A 12,587-nucleotide genomic window follows, 5' to 3' on the forward strand; every position below is an offset into this window, starting at 1 on the left:
GTAACTATTATATTAATAAAACAATAATAAAATTTTCATTTAATTTTAGATAAGTTCAGTCTAAAATGGTTAGAACATGGATTCTTACACTATAATCATGAAAGTGGCTAAAAGGTAGCACTGATTGGATGTGTTGCTTATGAAAACGAAATATAATTATCCATTATACTTTAATTTTTATAATTTTATCCATAAGGTGGTACTTTTATAAAACTAGGAAGTTTAGGTATTAGATACATAAATACATAAGAATTGAGGGCTAAATATGTAAATCTTCCTGAAAGATAAGATAAAGGCATGAGCACTTACAACTGAAATAGAGCATTGGATAAGCTTTTTTCTGTTAAGTTTCAACGTTGAAGTTCAAAATTCAAACACATTCTGTTGAGATTTGCTCTAAATGAACTATATGCGGCTATGTCTCTGTTTTATATATATAGAGTTGTCTTGAGAGATTGATTAAGTTTTGAGAGAAGAAGAAGAAGAAGTGAAATAATAATGGCTAATTGTTTGATATTGGTGGGGATAGTCTTTGCTTTTCTGTGCAGCTCAGCAGTCTTTGGCACGCAGGTTTCGCACGACGGTAGAGCTATTTTAATTGATGGCCAGCGTAGAGTTTTGTTTTCGGGCTCCATTCACTATCCCCGAAGCACTCCGGAGGTATTTATCGGACTCTCAAAATGAATTCGAATAGTTCGTGTTTGGCTTGTTAATTAGTTCGTGTTTGATTCATTCGCGAAGCAAAAGAGCTGGGCACAAATTTCTTTTTTTTTTTTTTATATGCGCTCGATATATGAGTGAGTTGAACACGAATAATGATTTCTTTTGTTCGTGTTCGGCCCTTTTTGATCGGAGATATTAGAACAACGTTAAGTTTATTAATTAAAATAATTAAATAAAATCATATTAAATTCCATTTAATTGTATATTTTAATATAAATAAATCTCGCTCCTATTCTTGACATCTTACGGCTTTGTGATTAGAGCTGTCAAAATGAGTTTTTTGTTCGCCAACAATTCGTGTTCGGTTCGCTAAGTAATTGAGTTGAACACGAACATTTTTTTTGCATTCAACTTATAAATGTGCCGAACATAAATGGTGATATTTTTTACAGAGTCGAGACTGGGCTCATTCAAGCTCGGTTCGTTACCCCTATGTGTGTGTGTGTGTATATATATATATTTATAACCCTTATATTTTTAATATTATCATTATTATTAAATTTTATAAAGTAAAACACACCTTTATCAAGTATAGCTTAAAATGGTATAGATGTAAAAATCTAAACTTTAGTTGTTAGCTATGTAAATACATAGGAATTAAACTATGGTGTTTATGTAAATCTTTCTTACATTTTCTTTTCATACTGAATTGATTTATATATTATTATTATTATTAAAAGTTATAGTATCCTACACATTTCACATAAGAGAAATTTAGTATTTACATATCTAACCTCTACAGTTTAATATTTACCTTTTTAGCCCATGTTCATGCTATCAACCTATACATAAAGGGTCAATTTCGGCAATGTTAGAAATTTGAGGGGTATGCATATAAATATATAGCTTAATATATTAGATATGTAAATATATAAGACTTGTGGTATATTTGTATATAAATGTCTCTTTTTTTACCATTTTCCTTCCTCGGGAAGATTATAGCATAAACATTTTTTTACATATTTTAGATGTGGCCTGATTTGATAAAGAAGGCCAAGGAAGGAGGCCTTGATGCAATTGAGACATATGTCTTTTGGAATGCTCATGAGCCTCAAAGACGTCAGGTAATTTGTCCCACTTAGAATAATATATATATATATATATACTTTTAAAAGGAAAGGTCTAATTTGTCCCACTTAGAATAATATATATATATATACTTTTAAAAGGAAAGGTTGGAGGCTATGATACGAGCTCCAATCTTTCCTCATGCGCCTATAATTCGAGCACAACACCCTACACTCAGGGGAATTGAACCCCAGGCCAAAGGGAATCTACAGCTGACAAGTAGATGCCTGACCAGCTGATCTGAGTAAGCGGATGGCCTGAGGCTATGATACGAGCCTCCAACCACCTCTAATGTGTATAACAATTCAAGTACCACCTCTTAAGGCTAATTGTGTCAGAGGGAATTCAAACTCCCGACCTGAAAGGTCATATACCGTGGATGCCAACCAACAGACCCGGATATGCAGCACACCCACACACACAAGCGCACGCATGTATACACTTATTTTTGGAATCAATTTTTGATGAGAATAATTTAATAAATTATCTTTATATGACGTATTGCAGTATAATTTCGAGGGGAATTTAGATCTGGTTAGATTCATGAAGGAGATTCAAAATGCTGGACTTTATGCTATACTTCGCATTGGCCCTTATGTTTGTGCTGAATGGAACTATGGGTAACTATACATATGAATCCATTTATTTAATTATTTAAAAAAAATAAATAAAACTATTAATTTAAATAAAATATTTGCTAATTTTATTTATTTATTTTTATTAACACAGTGGGCTGCCAGCTTGGTTGCGTCAGATTCCAGGCCTACAAATGAGGACTAATAACCAGCCTTTTAAGGTGATTTTAAAATCGAGTAATGGGCCAAAATAGTTCCCAGACTATTTACATGGGCCCTATTTAAAAGTATCAAAATAATCCACAAACTATTTTAAAACGATGCTCTAACGAGTTCTCTATGAAGTCTATTTTAGCCCCAATTTAAAGAGTCTGTGGACTATGTGGACACTTTTATAAATTTTGAGGCTAAAATTACCTGATGTAAATAGTCGTGGGCCATTTTGGCACTACGCTCTTATAGAATTACATAATTAATATGGTATTTATTTATTTTGTTAGGATGAAATGCAAAATTTTGTAACACTAATTGTGAACATGGTCAAGCAAGAAAGCCTCTTGGCACCACAAGGTGGTCCAATCATAATTACTCAGGTATATTTATGTAAAAAAAAATAATTTTTTTAATTATAAAAATAAATTTTATAATAAATAATGTAAAATAATGTATTTATATAGATTGAAAATGAATATGGGAATATTCAATGGCCATATGGTGATGCTGGCAAGCAATATATCAATTGGTGCGCACAGCTAGCAGAATCTTATCAAATTGATGTTCCATGGATTATGTGCCAACAACCAGATGCCCCTCAACCTATGGTACGCCACATTATTATTATTATTATTATTATTATTATTTAGAATAGTTACAATAATACCAAAGCACATATTTTCTCTTGGAATGGTTACATCCATATCACTTCGGCTCCATTTGGTGCAGCGGTAAGGCGGCGGTGCGGTACCGCATCATAGTTTTAGCCGTTTGGGTAAAATGTGTTTTGGCAGCTTTTTCGAAAAGCTGCCGCTCAAACCAGTGTTTTCCCACTGCTCCTGGCTAGGTGCAGTGAGAACTTTCTAGCTGCAGTCTGTCTTTTTTTAAAAAAAAATTATAATAGACACCTCAATTTTTTTACAATATCAGATAATTCTTTAGCAGCTTCATAGTATCTTCTTAATAAATATTTCTAGACTGCATTTGCCCCAAACGGAGCCTTAATTCCTATGTATTTGCAAATCTAACATCTAAACTTCAATTTTTACATATACGCTATGAAATTGTGCGTTTCACTTTTTTTTTTAAGTTAAAATAGTAATATTTTTAATGTGATGTGAAAGATTTGGTTGGTTTAAATGCAAAAATGTGAAGGTTATATTGCTAGATATGTAAATACATATGAATAAGTTGGTATGTAAATGTATATTCGGGCGCATATGTAATAATCCCATTTTTAATAAAAAAGATGATGATCTGATAATTATTGAGATTTGTTTTAATCAAAATTAATTTTTTTTTTCAAAACATATTATAAAAATATTTTAATAATATTAAAAATAGGTAATTCATGCTTTCTAATGGTGTGGTTAACGAAAAATTATTGCATACATACACCGCATGCAGATGCATGCGGTGTCCGATCCTGACCGTAGATCAGGGCCAGGATGCAATTAAATTTTTTTTTGAGAAATTTTTTTTTTAAAGTGGGGCCCACTGAAATACATCATAACCGTAAATCATCTTGATCTACGGTCAGAATCAGACACGGCATGCATCTCTACATGCAGTGTATGTACACAATAACTTTTCGTGGTTAACAGATCAATACATGCAATGGATTTTACTGCGACAGCTTCGAGCCCAATAACTCCACAAGTCCGAAGTTGTGGACAGAAAACTGGACGGGATGGTGAGCTTTTAAATAAGAAATTTTAATAATTAGTATTTTTAATTAATTTGATTAATATTTACTTAATTTTTAAATAATTAATCATTATAATTAATGGGTATTATTAGGTTTAAAGCTTGGGATAAACCTGATCCCCACAGACTTGCTGAAGATCTAGCTTTTTCTGTCGCACGCTTCTTTCAGTCCGGTGGCACGCTTCAAAATTATTATATGGTATTTTTTCTTTTTTCTTTTTTCAAAAGGAAATTTAAAAAAAAAAGAATTTTTATGTACCAACCACCCCAAAATTTAAATATGATATTTTAACCACTAAAATTTTTATGAGTGTTCCGAAGGAAAAAAATTTTTCTTGCCACGTGTATTTGACTGGTCTCACCTAAAAAATGACGAAAAAACACTTATTTTGATTTTCTTGCAAAACAACTTTAATAACATTACAATAACACCGCAATACCACTGATACCGAGATTTCGCTTCAATAACCCTACAAAACAACTCAAATAACACCACAATAACACCGTTGATCAACACCAATAATGCCGTCTGGAGGACCACACAAATAACACTGCGATGTTATTGGGGTGTTATTAATTTCTTTTCGTCATTTTTTAGGTGGATCTAATCAAATTCACGTGACAAGGATTTTATTCCAGAGCGTCCAGACTTCGTATAGAAATTTTTTTCGTTGCGAAGAGTTGCTTCAAAATTATTATATGGTATTTTTTCTTTTTTCAAAAGGAAATTTGAAAAAAAAAAAGGATTTTTATGTACCAACCGCCCCAAAATTTAAATATGATATTTTAACCACCAAAATTTTTATGAGTATTCTGAAGGAAAATTTTTTTTCTTGCCACGTGTATTTGACTGGTCTCACCTAAAAAATGATGAAAAAACACTTATTTTGATTTTCTTGCAAAACAACTTTAATAACATTACAATAACACCGCAATACCACTGATACCGCAGTTTCGCTTCAATAACCCCACAAAACAACTCAAATAATACCACAATAACACCGCAATAACACCGATGATCAATGCCAATAACATTGTTCGGAGGACCACACAAACAACACCGTGATGTTATTGGGGTGTTATTGATTTCTTTTCGTCATTTTTTAGGTGGATCTAATCAAATTCACGTGACAAGGATTTTATTGGATTCCAGAGCGTCCAGACTTAGTATAGAAATTTTTTTCGTTGCGAGAGTGCACCTAAAAAATGATGAAAAAACACTTATTTTGATTTTCTTGCAAAACAACTTTAATAACATTACAATAACACCGCAATACCACTGATACCGAGATTTCGCTTCAATAACCCTACAAAACAACTCAAATAACACCACAATAACACCGTTGATCAACACCAATAATGCCGTCTGGAGGACCACACAAATAACACTGCGATGTTATTGGGGTGTTATTAATTTCTTTTCGTCATTTTTTAGGTGGATCTAATCAAATTCACGTGACAAGGATTTTATTCCAGAGCGTCCAGACTTCGTATAGAAATTTTTTTCGTTGCGAAGAGTTGTTGTAATGAAAAAAGTGATTAAAATATTATATAGTAGAGTGCCAATATAATCTCTGATTATTTATAATAGAAGTGTCAAAATACTCTCCAAACTCTTTAAATTGGGTCTAAAATAATCGCCAAGAAGGACTATTAGAGTTCATTTTTAAAATAGTGAGGAACTATTACGACACTTTTAAAAACTTTGAGACTAAATGCCCTCATGTAAATAGTGAGGGTCTATTTTGACATTTCACTCAAATGTTATATTTAAGTTTAGAGTGATTAAACATATTTGTTCGCTTTTGTTTCGATAACAATTAGTATCATGGCGGAACTAATTTCGGACGAACTACGGGAGGCCCGTATATCACGACAACATATGATTATGATGCTCCTCTTGATGAATATGGTAAGATATAAGACATCTTTATTTACATGGGAAATTACATATGTAGCTCACAACATTTATGTATTTACATATCTCACATCTATGTGTGTAAATATGAAAGTTTAGGCATGAGATTTGTATAAATACATAAGAATTGTGTGTAGGGGTGTAAACGAGCTTGTGTTCGGCTCGTTTATATTTCGAGCTTAAAAAACGTGTTTATGTTCGGCTCGTTTGCTTAGTCGTTTGCTTATTGAGTCGAACACGAGTCGTTCACGAATAAAGAGTTTTTTTGACAACCCTAATCAGGTAGCCATGATATATTAAGGATTGGGACAAGATTTAAAAATTATTGTTTATATTAAAACATCATTTGAATATATTTAATAATTTTTATTCTATTTTCTTAATTAATACTTATAGTTTATTATAAATCTTTATAGCCAATTAAGTTTCTTAAAATACTACTCATCAAAGATATATTTAAATATATATAATTGATTAATAGTATTTTGAGCCAAAACGAGCCGGTGTTCGGCTCGTTAACTTAGCGAACGAGCCGTACACGAGGTTCTTAGCGAGCCGAACACGAGCTGTTCACGAACAATGAGCCGTTTTGACAGCCGTGACTGTGTGCTGCTTTATAATTTAAAAATGGAATTAAAAAAAAAAATGTTGTCAGGAAATATACGACAACCAAAGTGGGGACATTTGAAGAACCTTCATGATGCCATCAAGAAGATGGAGAAAGCACTGATTTATGGATTTGCAAATACTACAGAACTTGGCAATGGCTTATCAGTATGTTTTCTTCAGGGTTTTGCTTGAAAGATTTACATTTATACCATTCAATTTTATGTATTTGCATATCGAACATCTAAACTTCAATTTTCAAGTAAGCACCATTTTAAGTATAATACATTAAAAACAGCACAATCACCATCCTTTTAAAGTGAAACATATTTTCAATGCATACGTTTGATGGTGACATCGAAGTGTTATAAATATAAATATCAAAACTAATGTGTTTGAGCCGCAAATACATTAAATTTGCATCACCTGCATGTAAATTTTTCCAAAATAATGCTTTTGCAAAAAAAAAATTAACTGCAGGTTACAAAATTCTCCGATAATGGTGTCGTACCTGGCTGCATCTTGGCTAACAAGAACAAAACTGATGATGCCACCTTAGATTTTGAAGGAGCCAACTACTCCTTACCTGCATGGTCTGTCAGTGTTCTTCCTGATTGTAAACAAGAAGTTTACAACACTGCCAAGGTATAAACAATACGAAGATTTACATAAATACCGCTCATTTCTTATGTATTTACATATCAAACACATAAAACTTCAATTTTTTACATATGCATCGCTTTACCTATGCATTTGGAAGATATTAATGTAAATGTTAAAGTTGTGTTTTTTATTTTTTTTTTTTGACCTTTTAAGATCAATGTTCAAACTTCGATCATGGTGAAGAAGTCGAATCAAGCAGAGGCAGAACCAACAAATCTTATCTGGTCATGGAAGCCCGAGAACTTGAGCGAAGCTCTCCATGGCGACGCGGCCGATTTTACTATAAATATGCTTAAAGATCAAATATTGGCCAGTGTGGATGCTAGTGACTACTTGTGGTACATAACAAGGTGCAACATTTCTCATAAACAATGTATTTGAAATGATTTTCAAGCTTTTGATTATTTGCATTCAACTTAATGCAAATTATTATGTCAGTGTGAATTTGTCACAAACTCAACAAATGAGGCTTCAGGTTAACACAACTGGACATATTCTTCATGCATTTATAAATGGGGATCTCATTGGTATGTACTGAGAAATCATCTCACTCAGATAGCTCCTAGCGCTTGCATCATTAATTTGGAAAATTTGCATTTATACCGCACAATTTTTATCCATTTACATATCTAACACATAAAAGTTAGCTATTTACGTTATATGCATCAAAATGTGTATTTCACTTTTAAAATGTTAGTGAAAGTGATATTTTTGAAATGATGTCAGAGATTCAAGATTCAAGTGTTATGATTCAAGTGTTATGCATATAAATATGAAAGTTTAAGTGTTAGATATGTAAATATGTAAGAATTATGTGATATGTTTGTAAATGCCCCTAATTAATTAATTAATTATTTGTTGTTAAGGTTCTGAGTATGCCCCCAATGGAAGGTTCTCATTTGTGTTTGAAAAGGAAGTTGTAATACAAGGAGGAGTTAATATCATCTCACTACTGAGTGCAACAGTTGGTCTCAAGGTGTGTTATTATTTTCTTAATTAATATTTCCTTAATATCTTATATTTTTAATATTTAATAAATAATATTTATGCTAATTAGCACATCTTTAAACCTAAATTATGCTTTATATGGTGAGCAGAACTATGGTGCTTACTATGAGCTGATGCCTGCTGGAATTGTTGGTGGTCCAGTGAAATTAATTGGAAATTATAACAACACAATTGATTTGTCAGGAAACACATGGTCTTATAAGGTAAGAAACTTAGGCTCTGCTGGCGCAGACTTGCGGCGATGGTGCAACACCACACCGTTGTTTTGGTCGTTTGGGTAAACTGCATTTTGGCAAGTTTTTCAAAAAGTTGCCGCTGAAACTAGCGTTTTCCCACCGCTCCTCACTAGGTGTGGTTGGAGCTTTATAGTTGCGGTCTGACTTTTTTTTAAAAAAAAAGTTATAATGACTACCGCAACTTTTTGAAATATCAGATTATTCTTCATTAACTTCTTAATAAGCCCCAAATGGAGCTTTAGTCATGTAATTAATGATTTTTCATTAATTTTAGCATAATTTTGTCACTTAATAATCAACTATTACTATTATGTAGGTGGGACTTGATGGGGAGAAGAAACAATTGTATCTTGACTACTCTAATTCATCATGGCACACAGAGGGCAGACTTCCAAAAATGTCTCCTTTCACTTGGTATAAGGTAAAGTTTCATTACAATTTAGATTAGTTATTAAGGGCATTTACATGCATACATACATACCACACAATTCTTACATATTTACAAATCTAACAGCTAAACTTTCATATTTACAAAATACTCAAATATTAGATGTTAGATTATGTAAATGCATAAGAACTGTGTGCTATGAATGTAAATTTCTCTAATTCCAATGTATTTACATATCTAACACAAAGTTTACTTTTTTATATTTATACCACCCAAATCTTTAATATCAGAGCACATATCTTAACTTCCAAAAAGAAAAATAAAGCTTTTTATGCATATGTAAGGTGGCATGGATGTAAAAATTGACATTTAGGTGTTAGATATGTAAATACAGATGTAAATACAGAGGAATCAAGTGGTATGCATGTAAATCTTCGTATTATTTAGTTACGAAGCCTAATTAATACCCTAGGAAGAAATACAAGAAGGCAACCAAACATCACACTTAATTTAGTTGTTTTAAATTTCCTAACGTAACAGAGAGAAAATGCAGACAATGCATAAGGCTAACAAGTTTCTCTTATAAAACTCAGTCATTGTCATCATAATGGAAACTGCATCAAATAAATAAATAAATAGAAAGCAGTCATCTGGTGAATCGGTATAAAAAATTCGGGGCATTTAGATACATAGGAAAGGTGGTATGAATGTAAAAATTCAAGTTTAGTTGTTAGATATGTAAATACATAGGAATTGAGGAGTACGCATGTAAAACTTTCAAAAAAAAAAAAATTTGTGTTTTTTTCTAGCCTATATTTTCTTTGGCTTAATCACTCTCAATGATTTGAACTAAATCCTAAACTATTAATTTAAGCCTAATATGAATAACAGACAATCTTCAAAGCTCCTCTTGGTTCTGATCCTGTGGTGGTGGACTTACTTGGCATGGGCAAAGGAACAGCATGGGTTAACGGCCAAAGCCTCGGCCGATTTTGGCCGACTTACACCGCCTGGATTGATGGCTGTAATCCTTGTGATTACCGAGGCCCCTTCGAATCCAATAGCTGCCAAACCGGTTGCGGCGAACCGGCACAAAGATGGTATGTTTCACTACTCACGAAATTTTACATACGCAGCACACAATTCTCATGTATTTATGTATCTCATGCCTGAATGTTCATATTCTAACATACAAAGCATGTTGGCATTTTGATCCTATGCATGAAAATGCATATTTCACTTTTAAGAAGTGATCATAGTTTAGTGCTACGTGTGTAAATATGAAAGTTTAGACATGAGATTGGTGAATACGTAAGAATCATGTGTTATGTTATGTACGCAAATGTCCCTAAATAAATAAAACCATATATGTTCATAAGAGCTAAAATTTATGAAACGATGGTTCTAGGTATCATGTTCCTAGATCATTTTTGAAGGCTGGTGAGCCTAACACATTGATTTTGTTCGAGGAAGCGGGTGGCGATCCGACTCAGGTGAACTTTCAAACGGTTACAGTGGGGACTGTTTGTGCTAATGTGATTGAAGGGAATATCATGACATTGTCGTGCGAAGGTCCGCAAAAGATTTCTGCTATTCAGGTTGCCAGTTTTGGAGATCCTCATGGCACTTGTGGCTCCTTCCAAATTGGAAGCTGTAATGCTGATGATGCTTTTGATATAGTTCAACAGGTATTTATCATTTATATTCAGGGAGAAATAGTTATAGACTATGATGCACGGGCACACGCACGTGACAGGTTTTTTATTGAAATAATAGAACACGAATACATGTCGGACATAATATTATAATATAAATGATCATTTGCATATGCACCACCCAGTTACGTATTTATATATCTTGCTACATTCATATCACCCAAAATTTTTTATATCATATCTAAAGTATCATTATTTTAACTTCTATATATATATATGAAGAAATAATTTTGAAGGAATTAATTTTTTTCCTTTCAAGAGTTGGGCTTCTAGAGAGCCATATAAAACCTTTTACAAATAATCCCTTGTCTTCTTCTATAATTTCTATTTATAATTAGACCCCACAAAAATAAGGTTCAAATCTCAACACTCCCTCTCAAGATGAACAAAAGATATCCACCGAGCCCATCTTGTTACATAATCCAGACAAATCTAATGAATTAAGTCCTTTAGTGAGACAGCCGGCCACTCGCTCTCTAATGGCTACATGACTTAGCTCTAATAGCCCGCTATTCAGTTTTTCTTTGATGAAGAATCTATCAATTTCCACATGTTTGGTTCTATCGTGTTGCACCGAGTTGTTCGCGATGTTGATTGCTGACTTGTCACACCAAAACTTCCTTTGACTTCCTTGATTCACCTTGAGCTCGACCAACAAGGCTCTTAGCCACATCATCACAGCAACTTCTAAGGCAATGGCTCTATACTCTGCCTCTGTTATTGACCTCACGGCTATAGATTGTTTATTGCTCTTCCAAGAGACCAGATTGCCCCTTACGAACATGCATTAAAGGTGGATCTTTTGTCATCTGCACAACACGCCTAGTCAGCATCACAATAGCCCTCAATGTCTACATGCCCATTCTTCCTGAAGATCAACCCCTTCCCCAATGCACTTTTCAGATACCTCAGAATCTGATACACTACGTCCATATGACCCTTCATAGGATCATGCATATAGCGGCTCATCACGCTCACTGCAAATGAGATGTCTAGACACGTGTGACTTAAATAGATGAGATGACCTACCAATCTCTGTACCTCTCTCGAACAACTGACTCTCATGCTCTCAACTTTCCCTTCTGATCAATTGGTGAAACTGTAGACTTGCATCCCCATGTTTGTCTCTGTGAGCAATTCTATCACATTCTTCCTCTAAGATAGGACAATCCCCTCTGCTCCATGAGCCACTTCAATCCCAATGAAGTATTTAAGCAGTCCCAAGTCCATCTCAAACTCTTTGCCCAATCTTATCTTTAGCAGCGTAATCTTTCTCTCATCATCACCAGTAACTATCATATCATCCACATACATAGCAAATATAGTGGTGTGACCACCATTTCGTCGAACAAACACTGTGTTGTCGGTATTGATCTGCTGATAACCTATGCCTACCATTACTCTTTCGAACTTGTCAAACCAAGCTCAAGGAGACTGTTTCAAACCGTACAGTGACTTCCTCAATCTACATGCCTTCAATGGAAGGATCCCACTGTTGTCTCCTTTCAATATCTGACAAGGAGACTTCCACTCTGACACTCTTGAAGACATCCTGTTAATTAATTGAGCGACTGTCAAAACTACTTGCCTTATAATTGTTGTGGGACATTCATTGTCATCATCATGCTCCGGGCTACCTCTAAAATATGTCTATTCTTTCTCCCGCTACTCCATTCTGTGTTGTTGTGTATGAGTATGTGGTTTGATGTTGTATCCCTTGAGCTGACATGTGTTCCTCAAACGTCTTATTGGTATACTCTGTTCCAT

At 33.7% G+C, this 12,587-nt stretch overlaps 1 protein-coding gene across 1 annotated transcript; it reads left to right on the top strand.

The window, feature by feature from the left end:
- The first annotated feature begins 487 nt into the window (after nt 1-487).
- On the top strand, nt 488-9,171 carry LOC110025541 (beta-galactosidase 15). Its single transcript, XM_020726092.1, has 16 exons — nt 488-660; nt 1,692-1,787; nt 2,299-2,411; nt 2,521-2,587; nt 2,867-2,959; nt 3,044-3,187; nt 4,184-4,272; nt 4,380-4,485; nt 6,111-6,198; nt 6,860-6,978; nt 7,291-7,455; nt 7,627-7,823; nt 7,912-8,000; nt 8,340-8,449; nt 8,571-8,684; nt 9,034-9,171. The coding sequence occupies exons 1-16, from the start codon at nt 499-501 to the stop codon at nt 9,163-9,165; spliced, it is 1,884 nt and encodes a 627-aa protein (XP_020581751.1). The 5' UTR covers nt 488-498; the 3' UTR covers nt 9,166-9,171.
- The last annotated feature ends 3,416 nt before the right edge of the window (nt 9,172-12,587 follow it).

Source organism: Phalaenopsis equestris, unplaced genomic scaffold (assembly GCF_001263595.1).
Source record: "Phalaenopsis equestris unplaced genomic scaffold, ASM126359v1 Scaffold000002, whole genome shotgun sequence".
In the NCBI taxonomy this organism is placed as follows: Eukaryota; Viridiplantae; Streptophyta; class Magnoliopsida; order Asparagales; family Orchidaceae; genus Phalaenopsis; species Phalaenopsis equestris.

Bases quoted from the DNA above. Each gene is read 5' to 3' on its own strand.
- LOC110025541 (XM_020726092.1), top strand. From the start codon at position 499: ATGGCTAATTGTTTGATATTGGTGGGGATAGTCTTTGCTTTTCTGTGC. The intron at 3,188-4,183 runs GTACGCCACATT...CGTGGTTAACAG, and splicing joins CAGATGCCCCTCAACCTATG to ATCAATACATGCAATGGATT. The intron at 8,685-9,033 runs GTAAGAAACTTA...ACTATTATGTAG, and splicing joins GAAACACATGGTCTTATAAG to GTGGGACTTGATGGGGAGAA.